Source organism: Sorex araneus, chromosome X (assembly GCF_027595985.1).
Source record: "Sorex araneus isolate mSorAra2 chromosome X, mSorAra2.pri, whole genome shotgun sequence".
Taxonomy (NCBI): Eukaryota; Metazoa; Chordata; class Mammalia; order Eulipotyphla; family Soricidae; genus Sorex; species Sorex araneus.
This window is the reverse complement of record NC_073313.1, coordinates 33,349,554-33,367,245: the sequence shown is the minus strand read 5'-3', so window position 1 is coordinate 33,367,245 and position 17,692 is coordinate 33,349,554. Positions and strand designations below refer to the sequence as shown.

General features: G+C 38.6%; 1 protein-coding gene across 1 annotated transcript in view; it reads left to right on the top strand.

Annotated features, from left to right (window-relative positions):
* The window catches only part of DMD (dystrophin), a 2,715,231-nt gene that overhangs the window by 1,096,711 nt on the left and 1,600,828 nt on the right, over positions 1-17,692 (top strand). Inside the window, exon 13 of the mRNA XM_055122927.1 lies at positions 4,204-4,354. Coding sequence (XP_054978902.1) covers positions 4,204-4,354 — 151 coding nt within the window. The remainder of the gene's footprint in view (positions 1-4,203; positions 4,355-17,692) is intronic.

Genomic DNA, 17,692 nt, shown 5'->3' with positions numbered 1-17,692 from the left:
TTGTTTTCCAAAAAGGCTGGACCAGTCAGCATTCCCACCAACAATGATGAAGAGTCCGTTTCTGCCTTCTTCCATTCCAACATTGGTTATTCTTAATCTTTTTGATGTGTGTCAGTCAGTCTCTGTGTGTGAGATGATATCTTATTGTTTTTTTTATTTAAATGTCCCTGATGATTAGCAATGTAGAGCATTTTTATGTGTCTTTTCACCATTTGTATTTCTTTTTTGAGAATGTTTCTGTTCATTCTTTCCCTCATTTTTTGATGGGGTTGCATTTTTTCTTGTAAAGTTATACCAGTGCCTTATATATTTTGAAGATTAACCCCTTACTAAATTGGTATTGTGAAAATAATTTTTTCCAATCTGTGGGCTATCTTTGTATCTTGGTCATGGTCTCTTTCCAGGTGGAGACACTGTTTAGTTTAATGTAGTACCATTTGTTAATCTTTATTTTCACTTGCTTGATCAGTGGTATTTCATCTTTGAAGAGGCTTTTAGCTTCAATGACAAGGAAAGTTCTGCCCACATTTTCTTCCATGTATCTATGGATTCAGGTCTGACATTAAGGTCTTTAATCCATTTCAATCTGGCTATTTTGCCTTGGGTTAGAAAGAGCTATGAGTTCAGTTTTTTGGCTTGCATGTAGCTGTCCAGTTTTCCCAGCACCACTTGTTGAAGTGGCTTTCCTTGCTCCATATTTATATTTATTGTTCCTTTATCAATATTAGGTAATCATGTACTTGAAGGACAGTGTCAAGATATTCAACTCTGTTCCATTGACCTTCAGGTCTGTCTTTATTCCAATACCATGCTCTTTCAATTACTATTGCTTTATAGTACAGTTTGAAGTTGGGGAAGGTGATGCCTCCCATCTTTCTCACAAGGATTGCTTTAGCTATTTGTGGTGGGTTGTTGTTCCATATGAATTTCAGGAGTGTTTGATCTAATTCTTTGAAAAAAGTCATTGGCATGCTTATAGGGGACTGCATTGAATCTATATAATGCTTTGGAGAATATTGCCATTTTGACAATGTTAATCCTCCCAATCTGTGAACAAAGGATGTTTTTACATTTCCTCTGTTCCTCTTTTATTTCTTGAAGTAGTGTTTTTACTTTTCTTTGTATACATCCTTCACCTCTTTAGTTAAACTGATTCCAGGGTACTTGATTTTCTGAGGCATGGTTGTCAGTGGTATTGTTTTCCTAAAATCTCTCTATTTCATTATTTGTATATTTTAAAGCCATGGACTTCTGGGTATTGCTATTTCTAACCTGCCACTACTATACAAACCTATTGTTTCTAGGAACTTTTCTGTACTGTCTTTAGGATTCTCTAAGTATCATGTAATCTGCAAATAGTGAGAGCTTGACTTCTTCCTTTCCTATCTGGATGCTATTGATATCTTTGTATTGCCTAATTGCTATGGCAAGTACTTCCAATACTATGTTGAATAGAAGTGGCAAGAGTGGGCAATCTTGATTTGTGCCTGAGATTAGAGGGAAAGCTTTATTTTTTTCCCATTGAGGATAATTTTTGTTTTGGGCTTGTGGTCAATGACTGACTATATTGCGGAAAGTTCCTTCAACTTCCATTTTTTTGAGCATTTTATTATGAACAGGTGTTGGATCTTGTCAAAAGCTTTTTCTGCATCTATTAAAATGATCATGTGGTTTTATCTTTTCTTTATTGATATGGTTTATTATGCTTATTGACTTATGAATGTTAAACCATCCTTGCCTCCCAGGGATGAATGCTACTTGGTCATGGTGTATGAGCTCTTTGAAGAGTTCTTGGACTCTATTTGCTAGTATTTTGAGGATCTTTGCATCTGTGTTCATCAGGGATATTGATCTGTAATTTTTTTTGGTGTCTCTGTCTGTTTTGCGTATGAGGCTGATATTTGAATCATAGAAACTGTTTGGAATGTTTATGTTTCTTCAATTTCATGAAAGTGTTTGAAGAGAATTGGCAGAGGCCCTGATTTTTTAAAGGTTTTAAAAAATTCACTAGTGAATCCATTTGGGCCTGGGCTTTTGTTCTTGGGAAATATTTTGATTACCATTTCAATTTCCTTCATGGTGATAGGCCTATTCAGGTAATCCAAATCTTCTTGGTTCAGCCTTGGGAGGTTATAAGAGTCCAGAAATTTATCCATTTCTTCAAGATTCTCTTGTTATGTGCCATAAAGTTTTTCAAAGTAATCTCTGATGATCCTATGGATTTCTGTAGTTTCTGTTGTGATATCCCACTTTGCATTCCTGATTCAGTTTTTGTTAGGTTTATCTCTCTCTGTTTCTTTGTTAAGTTCACTAGTGGTTTATCGATCTTGTTTATTTTCTAAAAGAACTAGCTCTTGGTTTCGTTGATCTTTTGTACTGTTTTTTTTTTTTTGGGATACCAGCTCATTGATTTCTACTCTAAGTTTTGTAATTGCCTTCCTCCTTACTTGTTCGCCTCTTTTGTTCATCATTTTCTAAGATCTTAAGCTGTGAGGTTCAGTTATTTATGTGGGCCCTTTCTTCCTTCCAAATGAATGATTGCAGAGCTATCAACTCTCCTCTTAACACTGCTTTTGCTCTGTCCCAAAAGTTCTGGTAGCTTGTGTCCTAATTCTCATTTGTTTCCAGGAATCTTTTTATTTCCTCTTTAATATCCTCTCTAACCCACTTGTTCTTCAGTAGTCAGCTGTTTAATTTGAGGTGTTTGATTTTATTCTTTGATTCTGTATCATGATCTGAACAGATGACTGATATAATTTCTATCATCTATATTATTTTTAACTCAGGTTTGTGTGTGTTTTATGTGAGTGGCAATCTCTGAAAAAAATTTGACAAATCATATTAGTATATTTGTAAGTCAAATTGTTATTTCTTCATAATATTGATCTCATAATGTTAGTGTTCAGCATACCCTATATTGCAAACTGTGGGTTGCAACTCCCCGTGGTCTCAAAATTGATTGTAGGGGTTGCACCACATTTTAATAATAAATTCAAGTTTTATTATCAGTAATTGTTTGATTTGTACATCTAATACATGCTTAGAGTTGTGTAAAACTTTATTAGACAAAATGGTGTTGAAAGTGGAAAAAGTTTAAGAACACCTGCAGTGTACTAGTTTCCAATAATGCTTTAAGCATGCATTCATAAATAATTCTTATCTTAAAATAGGTACTAGCATTTTTCATTTTAGTCCCTAGAATTTTGTCTAAATGAATGATGTATAATTTTAAATTTATATCCTCACTATGGGGTTGTGTGAATGGCAGGGTAGACATCATCCCATGTCCCTGATAGTGAATTTATAATTGATAAGGTTTAAGTGCTTGCTTCTGGGCACATAAGCAGGCTGCAGATGCAAGCCATAGGACTTTACCTCTACCCTTGAAATTCACCATCTCTCATATCTACTTCTGAATAACAACTGCCTTTCTAACTTAGCGGCTTACTAATAAGCAGTGACATCATGATTCTGTAGATTAGAACATTAGACAGGGCTGCTCTAGGTAGTGGTTCTGTGATTGTACTGTAGCTGGGGTCATTCACTGAGATGAATGCCACAGGAATATCACCTTCTAATACAGCATTTTATCTACGGTCACTCTCAATGTAGTCTTTAATCATTCAGTATTATGACCTACTCATCTTATTAGCATGGCAGATGGATTTCAAGAAAACAAATTCAAATTCAACCTATTTTCTTATAGCCTATTCATGGGACAGGTGCTCTGTTATTTCTGAAACATTCTATTGCCCATTCTGTTGGGCAATATAAATCCCTAGGCCAGTCCATTTTCATAAAGATGGGAAGTAGACTCCTTGTCCTTATGGGAAGAGGGACACAGGTTTGTGCCCACCTTTAATCATCACATGTATTTAAATGATTGATAGATAAACACATAATTGCCAAAATATTACGGCTAGCTCAGCTACCTGAAAGTAACTGCACTTTAGTTAGCATGCTCACATTTAAATGATATGCAATTTTGGGAATCCTGTGATATGTTAATGATAATGTCAGAGAAGAATAACCAGACATAATCGATTGTGGATTCAACATATTTTCTTTCTTAAATGCTTAACAGATGTCAAGCCATGTGAGCACACCATGAATTATAAATGTCAACAGTTTTACTCGTTGTAGTTTTAATCGTAGTACAGTTGCTTTGCTAGCGTTAATAATGGACGTCTTTCTCTTTTTCAGTTTACATAAGGTTCTAATGGATCTCCAAAATCAGCAACTGAAAGAATTAAATGACTGGCTAACAGCAACAGAGGAGAGAACAAGGAAAATGGAGAAGGAGCCCCTTGGACCTGATCTTGAGGATCTAAAACGCCAAGTACAACAGCATAAGGTTTGTGTATTTTGTGTTATTTTAGTGGAAAACAAGCTATATGCATGTGTGTATTATTCATACATGTGAATACATTTATACACCCGTAGCACACTTAGAGATTGAAAAGACTTAAAGTTCTTATATGCAGAGAAAGAATTTCTACCTCCTGCTTTTCAAAATTCTGATATATTCCAGCAGAGTTTAGCCCAGTTTTTTATCTTAAAAAAATTAAACCATATTCTTGGAAAAAAATGTCAGGTATGTGATTTATTGAAGTTTTGGTTTTCTGGAAGAGAGTCTCATAGGGATTACCTGCAATGCAAATTGAACTAATGAGACAAGATTATTTTTTAGCATGTCTTTATCTTCAATTCATAATGTCTTGAAGCAGGTCAAGCTTGTTGAAAAATTGACACCTGTAATGGTGCTTTCCTATGAAAGATAGCCTCTGTCAATGTTCGCATATCCATCTTCTTGTTTATTTGTACATTTATAATTATGCTCCCCACTTGCTGAAAGTGTTTTTTTTTGTTTCTGTGATTAGGATTTGAAAAAGGATATTTCTGTTCTAAAATTTTGAGGGTACTTCTTTCTATTAACCACTGTCCAACCACTTATGAAGTTTATTGTAGGAACATGGCATTGTCTGGGCTTTGTAAAATGTCATGGCTATTCCATGATAAAAAGTTGTCAGATTTAGCAGAAATAACACAGCAAAGACTAGTTAAATTGTATTAAACTTCACATATACACCAGAGCAATACTACAGCAGGGAACACTTGCTTAGCATGAGGCCAACCTGGGTTAAATCTCTCTCACCCCAGATGATCTTCCATACACTTCCTGGAGTGACCCCTGAGTGTAAAACCATGAGTACACCCTCAGTGCCGCTGGGTAGGGCCAAAAAACAGAACAAAATGAAAATCAGAGGTAGCGCCAGTTGTTTATTTCTAATTGCTTTTTGGTTTTGGTTTTCTGGAAGAGAGTCTCTGTAGGGATTTCTACTCTTGCATTTCAAATTATTTAGTTCCGATCTGAAATTTGTGTTTTACTGGGGTCCAGAATTTTGTCTTGAATTTTAACCACACAGCTCTCTTGATAATAATGTGTGATGTTTGGAGTTGTAGCTTTGACAGAAAATACATGTTTCCTCAACTTGGATTTCCCAAGTATCCACCTCACCCATCCTCATTTTCCTTCTTTATACTGTTTACTTTTTGAATTAAGGCACCATGCTTTATGAAGTTATTTGTAGTTGAATTTCAGGCATACAGTGTTCCTACACCAATCCTACCATCAGTGTCAACTTCCCCCCATCAGTGTTTCCAGTTATTCTCCACATTCTAGCCTGCCTCCTGCAAAGGCATGCATTTTAAGTTGAGCTATTGCAGTTTAGAGAGCAGAGAGTCTCTTGCCCACACGCCTGGCTGTCTTCCCCGGGGCCTCTTGGAGAGGATGGGCTCCAGCTTCCCTCCCCACCCCGATCAGAGCTTCCAGTGGCTAAAGACCACTGGAACCTAGCTACAGCCATGCTCAAGGCTCCTCTCCACATGTTAGGACAGACCTTACACATGAAAGTACCGGCAGAGGAACCCAGGTGTGTGTAATTCCATCAACGGCTAACATCCAGAGACTTAAAAGTGAGCTCCCAGAAGTGTGTGGCTGCTTTGCGGCCGCGTGATATCTTGTAGCCTACTTCTCCCTCTGGGAGAAACTGACAAACTTCTGAGAGTTTCCTGCCCACATGGGACAGCCTTCCCATGGTGTATTCATATGCTAAATCCAGTAACAAGCTGGATCCCATTCCCCTGACCCTGAAAGAGCCTCCAGTGCGACATCCTTGGGAGGCCCGAGTCGAGAGAGACTTCTAAGATCTCAGGTAAAGGACAAATGGAGAGGTTACTGAGCCCGCTCAAGAAATCGATGATTAACGGGGATTTTGTGATCGAGATTGTGATTGCAGTTTGGATATCATACTTCCAGCTTTGTTGATTTTGGGGTTCCATATAGCCAGCCTCAGAGTACCTCCATGCAGATGAAGAATCCTGTCTTCATAACCTCCCTCATTAATTTCTTATTTAAAGAGTTTTAGGCCATATGTTGAAGAGACTGTAGAGGGGATGAGGTGCATTTGCTGTACCTAGATGACCCTGATTTGATTCCTGGTACCGCATACAGCCCCCTAAGTACTGTCAGGAGTGCTCTCCGAGTACAGAACAAGCAGTAAGTCTTGAGCATCACAAGGTATGACCCCGAAACCAAAAAAACAGAAGCTTTTCAGTTTTCAATGACAAATTGGTGTAGTCCTTAAATTTGTTGCCCAAAACCTGTTTTTACATCACTTTGGCATGCCTTGAGAGGTAGTACAGGGGTGAAGTGCTTGTCTGACACCTTCATGTGACTGACCCTGGTCCAATCCTTCACACAGCGTATGGTCTCCATCCATGAGCAGAGAGCCAGGAATAAACCCTGAACACTTCTGGGTGTGGGATAGACCCCCACCCCCAACCCCCACCCCCACAAAAGGGAAAAAATAAAAGACTAGTTTAAGAGTTTAACGATTTGTATTGCTCTGCAATTTCTATGTACTGTGTCATTTGGAGGAAACTAAAGCTTCGATTTCATCATAATGTTTAGACGAAACTTTAGTTGAACTTCAGATAAAGCAATTAAGCCTTGTTCCTGGTTCTGAAACTTGACTGATTTTCCAATGTGGCTCTATGTCCCTGATATCTCTTCTTGGTCTGTGCTTGTAGCTGGTTACAATTTTTGTATGTGTCACAGGATTCTGTCTGCTGAGGTACAAGTTGGACACAGGAGAGTCTCAGCACTTCGAGTGTGGGCAGGAAGTGGTGGTGCTGCCACCAGCATGGTTCTTCACCAAAGGCAAACTGGGCTTCTGGAGAAATTCCCTAGCATCCTGGTGCTTTAAGCAGCCTTTTCAAGATTATCGCAGTTCCTAAGTCCATGATGTAATCGGTCACACGTTCCTACCCAGACATTTTGCCTCTTAAGATCCCTTCCTCCTCTCTGTCCCCAAATTCATGAAGAAGGATCTGTTGGGGGAGGACCCCAACCTTAGACAGCCTTCTCAGTTCTGGAAGCTTGAGGACTATCCCAGCTTTCACTGTCATTGTCATCCCATTGCTCATCAATTTGCTCAAGCAGGCACCAGTAACATCTCCATTGTGAGACTTGTTGTTACTGTTTTGGCATATAGAATATGTCACGGGTGACTTGCCAGGCTGAGCAGTGTGGGCAAGATACTCTTGGTAGCTTGCCAGGCTCTCCGAGAGGGGCGGAGGAATCAAACCCAGGTCGGCCGCATGCAAGGCAAACGCCCTGCCGCTGTGCTATCACTCCAGCCTTGTTCCAGCTTTACTATTAACAAAATGTATGCTTTTCAGACGTTGTTCAAGCTCCCCAGGTCCCCAAGTCTTCACTTTGCATGAAAGTGTTAAACCAGTTGGTTTCTGGTGTGCCTACCAGACACAGTGTTTGTGTTTCAGTTATTTTTGAACTAGGCATTTCTGCAAGAGGCAAGGGTAACCCAGGACCACTATCAGAGTGAGAGATGTTGGCACATAATATTTAAGGAGAAAGACAGGAAGCAGGGTTACTCAGTGAAGACTACAGAATAGTAAGGTCACTGTAGTTTGAGTGATTCAGGGCAGCTACAAGGAAAGCTTTCAGTTAGAAACCTAACAGACCCTTCATTAAGGTTAAATGAGCCCTACAGACTCTTTATATTCTGACAGTGCACTGAAATGTTTTGTACTTTGCCTTGGAAGATACTGAGTGAATGAAATGGAAAATATTTGACTAATATTGTCATAAAATTTGAATAGATTGTCTATTACTTTAAAATATGCCATTTCTGATGAGAATGAAATTGCTTTAAGAGAATACTAGGGATAAAAAGCAACAGAATTATATTCCAGTTGATGATATAATCTTTTATATCTGTGACTTATTCATGTAAGTGCCTAAAGAGAAACAGAAGGAATTGGTTTGCAGGCTTAGAGTGAGACTGGCTTCTACTCTAAATGTTGAAGTTCAGTTCAGTTTTTATAAAATTAAGACAAGGCGAAGACAGACGAGAGAGCATAACACTTGAGAACATGTTCTTTTATTACATGAAGTAATTGCAGTGCAATGATAATGAAGAAAATTGAACCATTTATGAAAGAGTTGAAATTATTTAAATGTGAAGCATATATTGTCTTGAAAGTATACACGAAGAGCGTGTACCTTTTAAACTATTCTTTGCCTTTTTGAGAAAGAAGAGATAAGTCTTCTTTCTTTAGATATCTAGTTCAGAACAAAGTCTTATTTAAACAGGAGTTGATTGACTTTTCAGCTTGTCTTCCTGGGAAAGTTAAGTGAGTGAAAATAAGGAAATGTTTCCTGACAACAAAATACATCAGTAGCATTGGAGTAATCCCCAAAGAGACCTACCCAACACCACCGGCAATACTTCACCAACTTCACTGGATAAAACATTGAGCTTTTGTAGTTTTGGTAGAGAATAAATCCTTGAATAAGCCTATTTCCCCTAAGAGATTACAGGTAACCAAATTTTAGATACAATGCAGATTTTGTTATTGGAAATTGATTTAAATTCTGCTGAGTTAAGAGGGTGTTTCTTTACTCTCATCACTTACTACCTCTTTCTGTAAAATAAAAATCCTTTGAAATCTAGAATGTTCACCATGAATATTGAAGATAGTACTGTAGCACTGTAGCACTGTCATCCCGTTGTTCATCGATTTGCTTGAGCGGGCACCAGTAACATCTCCGTTGTGAAACTTCTTGTTACTGTTTTTGGCACATAGAATAAGCCATGGGTACCTTGCCAGGCTCTGCCGTGTGGGTGGGATACTCTCAGTAGCTTGCTGGGCTCTCTGATAGGGATGGAGGAGTCAAACCCAGGTTGGCCGCGTGCAAGGCAAACGCCCTACCCACTGTACTATAGCTCCAGTCCGTTGAAGATATGCTTTTCTATGTTTTGCTATATTCTGCAATACGGCCCTTTACTATCTTCATTTTAATTTAATTTTATTATGAGCCAAACTAGACCTCCAACTACTTCAAAATGTCATGGAGATGTTGCTTGGAATGAATCTGCCGATTAGGCAGGTTAAAATGATTGATCCCATATTGATGCTGACTATTTAGTGAGGCAAAAGTGGTTAAAAAGAGGTAACTGGGAATACTTTAGTTTGCTGCAAAAATCGGAATAGGCCATTCAGTGTACATGGCCATTGCATTGGGCAGAGAAGTGATAGCTTTGCTTTAGCTCTGAGTCAGTCAAAAATGATTATGTGTGAACAAGCTGAACATCGCATTCCCCTTGGGAAGGACTGTGAGGAGTAATTCTGGTTAGTTATTTCTTAGGAGGCAGACTTCATTAATATGTTGATTAGGAATGAATGGATTTTCTTTGTATGACATGTAGTGTTATTGAGGAGCAAATGGCTGTTTTGGGCTTGAACACCCATCAAGGAGATGGAGGTTTTGTATTTCAGAGGGTATTTTAATCAATAGGAAAATATTTGACTGAGGAATCTTTGTTCTCACTACAGTTAGACTTAGATGAAGATTAGAGCATAGTTTAGTAGCTCATTCTTAGTTCTTTGGAGAGATTTAAACTTTCGCATTTGCTACATTGGCTTAGTAAGGATATCAACAAAGACCTTATAATGCAAGTTATTAGAATTTTCAGGTATGAATGTGCACTATATTCTGAGTTAGTATTCTATGTTAAGCATTGATTGATATAAACAAAATAACCTCTAGAAGTACAGTCATCAGTTCATACCTCTAAACATAGTTAATCTCAAACAGGTGGGTTTCCAAGATTGCAAAATAACGTCTTCTGGTGACCTTAAAAGTTATCTAGATGTTCATGTAAAAAGCAAGCTTAAGTGTAATCCTACTAAAGCATTTAACATTCCATTCCTTCCATTGAATTCTCTCCTATATCTTTGAATGTAGATGTATGTATTAGAGTCCACTGAGTGTTGTGAAGAATACAGATATTACCAAATATGGAATCTTATGAAGGAATCTCATGTTCCAGTCAATAGGATAAAAACATGGAAAATAAGAAACTGGAAAACAAGGAGTAGAATATTGCAAATGACTTAAGGACATTAAAAACATTGATTTGTTCAGCTCAGGACATAAGGTAAACATAAAGGTCATCTTATATCATGGACCTCAGTTAAATGGTGTATTGTGCTCAATACTTGAGGACTACACGAATCCTGACTAAAGTCCTTTAGCTGAAGATTATGTGGGTGATAGAGATCCATTGATGATAGTAAATGCAACGTAAGACATCTTTATATTTGTAATGTAAAGTAGAGCTGAGATGCCAAGGAAGCCAGAAGAGATGTTAGAAGTGGTTGCAGAAAGCTTATGTTCTGAATGGAGGCAGTTGCCAATGAAGAATTAATAGATGTAAGGAATGTTTTGGAAATCAACAACAGAACCAGTGGGAAAATATTTAAGGAATACATTCTGAAACTTACTGAATAGAATGTCAGAGTTAGACTTTGTAAACCATAAAGAATGCTAAGAGAGAAAAACAGTAGTTGGTAGGAAGAGAAATGATTCTGCAAACTTCAGAGTGCCTTGGATTCCAGAAGTGCTTTTAGGAACTTGTGAGTTCTCTTCCATGCTTTGCAAGGTTGAAGGCACGTGCTATTAGAAATTTCTTTTATTTTTATCTTTTATGCCACTGAGTGCTTAATGTTTGTTGGGTATGAGAATAAAAGTAAACATACAAGCCCCAGACCAAACAGCAGCTTTAGGAGAGCCAAAGAGCTAGAGATAACTCTCTTCTGTGTCAGCGGTACCTGATAGGGTACTTAGTACATAGCAAATATTCAATAAAATAATTGGAGCAGATATTTTAAATTTCACTAGTCCTGTCACTCACACAAATTTTCTTTTTTTGTAGTTCACTTTCAAAACATTTCTTTGCCATTTAAAAATATTAATCAGTGTGAGATGAAGTTACAAAGTTGTTCATAATTGGGTTTTAGCCATATAATGTTCCAACACCCATCCCTTCACCATTGTATATTTCCCACCACATATGTCCCCGGTGTTTTTCCCCACCCCCACCCACAGCCTGCCTCTATGGAAGATTGGCAGACACTTTTTCTTCCCCCTCCCCCTCTTTCGCTTTCTCCCCCTCTCTCCCTCCATCCCTCCCACCCTCCCACTCACTCTCACTCTCATTCTCAACCTCACCCTCTCTTTTTGAGCATTATGGTTCACAATACAGTTGATGAATCACACAAACCTTCTCATTGCTATTTTTCTAACAGACATATGGGTCTGACTATTCAAATCACAGGTGGGGAACATCTAGTGTGTAGACTAAGGCCCACAAAATCCTGTGGTCTTGCCCTGGTGCTGACAGGGGAAATACATATGCTTCTCATAGACTGCCTATAGCCCATCTGTTTATGGTACTATGACCCACAAATGATGTTATAATATTCAAATGATTCCTGGCAGAAAAACCTTCTCCCCACACCAGATTCAAGCATACAAATAGGAGTATGAGCAAGAGAAAAACAACACGTATAAATGAAGGAGGAAACCCCTATAAAGCCACTTACCTGGAACATCTATAAAACCAATTAATCATATTATATCTAGAATGTTGTGACTTTTATTTCTTCTATCCATTTTTTTTCTCTGTTATAATATCTTAATGACTGTAACCCTGGCATCTTTTGGAATATCACTGAAGAGGGCTCCAGCAATCATACTTAGCTATGTTCTTAAAAAAATCAAGCTGGCAATATTGAGTTATGTGGAAAGGAAACTTTGTTGATGGATCAGAACCCTGTGTGGCTCCGTACATCAGGATGGCAAGTTCAGGAGGGATACATGTAGAGTAAGCTTATATAGAAACCAAGATGGTCTTTTATTATAGAACTTTTGCACTTACTGTGCACAGAACTCCAGGCTTGTGAGTTAATTTTTAAAAAAAATATTGGAAGGACTTTTCCTTTCAGCACTTAGTCATATGTTAAATGACATCCTGTTGACCCTTTAAGTTAGGATTTCCACTTATGCTTGTGTGCTGTATCCTTATTATGACACACAGAATACCTAGAACTACTGTCCTATAGTGTGTGTGTGTGTGTGTGTGTGTGTGTGTGTGCTTGTATGTGTTTCATATGCATCTTACTTGGCTTTCAAAGGACGGGAAATGGGAATAATTGGTGGAAGCACACATTTCTCTATATGAGAGAACACTGTGACCGTATGACTATACCGATTGAGGACAAATTGGTTCCACTGGTAGATATCCTGGTAGGACTTTTAAGATAAGTGAAAACTTATAACCAAAAACTAGTAGCCAAAGAAACCAAGTTCTACAAATTAAAGTCCTCCCACCAAATTCCAAAACTCCATACTAAAAATTGCTTTGCAGTTAAAATTATGTCATTAAGATAACTCAGTGTCAACACTGCTTTCACAGAACTGTTTGCCCATAAAGAGGAACACAGTACTACTTTTGTGGAATGCTCAATAAGAACATGTGGTAAAGGCCAGAGAGATAGTGGAGGGGTTAGATTCCAGTTTTTGTACCATATTGGGTCCTCTGAGTACCACTGGGAGTAATTCCTGAGTAAAGGGTCCTAAGAACAGCTGGATATGGCCCTCAAACAAAAAACAATAGTTACTAATTTGGGGCATATTTTTTCTCCTTGTGTTTGTCCACACATCAACTTGGGTTGGATACCCTGCATAGCTCTCTCTCTCTGTCTCTCTCTGAGAAGGCCATGATATCTCTTTTCTCCCCTCATATTTCCTGAATTAATATATACATACATACATATGTATGTGTATATACATACAATCGCTGGAGCAATAGCACAGTGGGTAGGACATTTGCCTTGCAAGCAGCTGACCCGGGCTTGGTTCCTCCACCCATCTCTGAGAGCCCGGCAAGCTACCGAGAGTATCTCGCCCACACAGCATAGCCTGACAAGCTACCCATGGCATATTCGATATGCCAAAAAAAGTAACAACAAATTTCACAACAGAGATGTTGCTGATGCTCACTCGAGCAAATCGATGAGCAACGGGATGACAGTGATACACACACACACACACACACACACACACACACACATATATATATATACATATATATATACATATATATATATGGACTGGAGCCATAGCCCAGCGGGTAGGGCATTTGCCTTGCATGCAGCCAACCCCAGTTCGATTCCTCTGTCCCTCTCAGAGAGCCCAGCAAGTTACTGAGAGTACCGCCCGCACAGCAAAGCCTGGAAAGCTACCATTGTGTATTCAATATGCCAAAAACAGTAACAACAGGTAACAGCAGTAATGACAAGTCTCACAATGGAGATGTTACTGGTGCCCGCTCTAGCAAATCAATGAACAATGGGATGACAGTGCAGTTCTACAGTGCGCATATATATGTATAATTTTTATTTTTATTTTTACTTTTATTTTATCTTTTTTATTGAATCACCATGAGATACAGTTACGGATTTATATATGTTTCAATCATACAATGATCAAGCAGTCATCCCCATACCCGTGCCTATTTTCCACCACCAGTGTTCCCAGACCCATCCCTTCCCCTGCCCTGCCTCTGTGCCAGGTAATTATTTTTTAACTGAGCCATTGTGAGATACATAGTTACAAAGCTGTTCCTGATCAGGTTTCAGTCATACAATGATCCGACACCCATCCCTCCACGGATGTCCATTTCCCACCTTCAGTGGCCCCAGTTTCCCTCCCGCCACCCCTCAATCCTGCAGCCTGCCTCTATGGCTGTATGGCAGGCACTCTCTCTCTTTCTCTCTTTCTCTCCATCTCCTCCTTCCTTTACCCCTCCCTCACCCTCTCTCCCCTTACCCCCTCCCATCTAAGTACTGTGGTCTACAACACAGATACTGAGAGGTTATCTTGTTTGTTTCTTTACCTACTTTCAGCAAGCAGTTCAGAATTAATATATTTTATGTGCATATGCTGCCAGAGCCCATGTGCTGCATGTGCCCACGTGGCCAAGCACATGTGGCACCTGAGCACATCTGTGGCCCGCATTCTCTCTCTCTCTCTCTCTCTCTCTCTCTCTCTCTCTCTCACCCTCCACGCCTTAAAAATTCTCCGAATAAAATCTATTTATTCACTGTCTGTCTACTCCTGAAATTCCTTTCTGCGAGGCAAGACAGGAACCCTGAGTCCCGGGTGGCATAGACAGTTGGGGAGAAAGTGACCATCTTTCTCCTTCCCGCTTCACATAAGTCACCCATGGGGCCCACCGACATCAGATGGTGACCATGAAGGGACATGCAGTGAAGAAATCCACTAGGTAGGAGACTGGATTCCACGGGATGTCAAAAGACCGTATGAATGACCACCTACAAGATGGTCAGATTTTTTTTCATCAAAACCCTGAATATACGGTTTGAGGCTCTTCGTGTTCCTGGAATGAGCGGATACCATTGGGCTACACTAGCACGCAACAGGGACGAATGGAGACATTACTGGCGCCCGCTCTAGTAAATCGGAGATCAACAGGATAACAGGATGACAAGCGATGTATATGACAAGTGATATATATATATACATATATGTATGCATATATGTGTGTATATATATATATATATATATATATATATAGCAAGCTACCAAGAGTACCCCGCCTACATGGTCAGGGCCTGGTAAGCTCCCTGTGGTGTATTTGATATGCCAAAAACAGTAAGGATAGGTCTCATTCCCCTGACCCTAAAAGATCCTCCAGTTGTTGGGAAAGATGAGTAAGGAGAGACTGCTAAAATCTCAGGGCTGGGAGCAATAGAGACGTTACTGGTGCCTGCTAAGTAAATTAACAAATAACGAGATGACAGTGATACAGTGATATTTCAAAAAATTCCATGATAATAGTTTTGTGTCTAATTTTCACCAAGTATAAAATAAGGATGATGCGGAAATATTTTTATCAACTTAATCTTATAGAGTTGGTAAAAATATTCAATAATTACATGATGAGACAGAATAACAAATGGAAAAAGTCTATACATGGTGTTATCTGTTAGAACTACATGACTTTACTACACGGATGAGACTGATTTGGGTTCTCATAGCAACATTGCAATATATAGAACTGGCAAGTTCACTGTATCACTGTCATCCCATTGTTCATCGATTTTGCTCGAGAAGGCACCAGTAAAGTCTCTATTGTGAGACTTGTTACTGTTTTTGGCATATTGAATATGCCACGGGTAGCTTGCTAAGCTTTGCCATGCAGATGGGATACTCTTAGTAGCTTGCCAGGCTCTCTGAGAGGGACAGAGGAATTGAACCCAGGTCGACAGCATGCAAGGCAAACACCCTACCCACTGTGCTATCACTCCAGGCAAGTTAATGGGGAAAATGACAAAACCCTACTCATAGAATCTAGAGTAGTATATGCATGGTACTCAGTTTAAATGTGATTATATGTAGTTAAGAGAACAACTAATATCCCATCAACATACTAGAAAAAAGCAGTTGATTCCAAGTGTAACTTTGCATAACAGTTAAAGCCTTTAATTTAATTAAAATAATAATGAACCCCATTTTTTTAATTTTAACAAATCAAGTGATTCTAGGAACAGATTGCTGATTAGTTCATTGAATTACTGAGTACTGATTTGGTAACACTGCTGGTAATGTCAGACTCATTTTACAGTATACCAGTGCATTTGCTAAACTCTAACCACCCAGTGCCACCTCATCCTAGAGTCACAAAACTATTTTTGTTTGCTTAATTGCTCTAGTAATGCTGCTTTATTAGGTACTTCTGGCCTCTGAGGGAGGTTAGGAAAAAAAAAAGAAAACAAAGTAGCTGCTCTCAAGCTTACTGAGTTAGTCTAATGTGAAGTATCTGGATTTTCCTGAACCAGTACTAATTAATTTCAGTTGCTTTGAATAGGTAATGCACCATCAATATTGTAAATGAATTATTTAAGTATATGAAATATTTTAGAATGTATTTTAGGGGAAAATTCTTCACAAGAAAGCTACAACAAATATGATAATGTGAATTTTAGAGAAATGATTTTTCTTGGAAAACAGATTTCTGCATCTCAGAATAAAATGCATGACTATAAATCCAATCTCATGTTAAAAATGTGGTTGACTATAGTACTCTGTCTCTTTCTATAGAAAATAAAACTGTTAAACACAGCCTGATATCATTTTGTGTTTAATATTTCTGTAACAAACAACGATCTCTACTCCTGGTGGTGCTGGCATGCACTCTATTATTCAGTGAAGCTACATTTTTCAGAGATAATTTAGATTGGATAACAGTTTTGAAATGGATTAGAGTTGAATTGATAGGATCACAGTTGTGTTCAGGTTTCTGTTATCGATGCTGAAAGTTACTGTACACCTTTGCCACCAAATGACCCCCCGCCTTCCCATTCTCGGTTGATTGTTATTTATGGTTTTGATGCAGACTGTTAACTGCCTTAGCACTACTCACATGCTCCTGACCCTTCACCTATGGTCCATGTTACTCCCAGCCCACAGATTCTTCCTTTATTCTCCTCCTCTCAGCCCTGGAACTTGCAGACCCATATTCGAGTACCCAAGGTTTATCATTGATCAGCATTGTTCATACCATTGACTGGTTGGTCTTAGATTGGGTAGTATTGGGTAGTATCACGTTCAGTTAGTAGTTAAAGACTGAGGTCTTCTTGCACAAGTAAACTATTAAGTCAGTACATTTAATATGATCTTTCACATTTTCCATACAGAGAAATTGAGTAAAGGATGTCTTATAAGAGGCCCATGATACTATGAATAAATTCTGATGTCCATAGGGATATTGCCATGGAAGTATAAGAATGTGATGATAAGAAGATGATACCAGAAAGAGAAAAAAATAGCATTTCCATATTCCCTAGCTATTCTGCTCAACACAGTGCCAGCTAATTATAATGTATTAATTTATTTAATTTTATGACCAAACCTGTCTTGGAGAGATTTTATTTCTAAAGTTTTAGGTAAATAAATGTGTTCAAGACTTCTTCAACCATCTTGAATTGTTAGACAATAGACCCAGACATTTTCCATGCTTTGTGAGACTATAGTTAAAATTTACTCCAAAAGAACTTATAGGCTGGAACAAATGCAGAATAGCAAAGAGATTATTAGAAATGGGTGTTGCTGGTTTCCTGGGTGTAACTAAATGTACAAGAGAGAGAATCACTGTATCACTGTCATCCCATTGCTCATCGATTTGCTCTAGTGGGCACCGGTAACATCTCCATTGTGAGACTTGTTACTGTTTTTGGC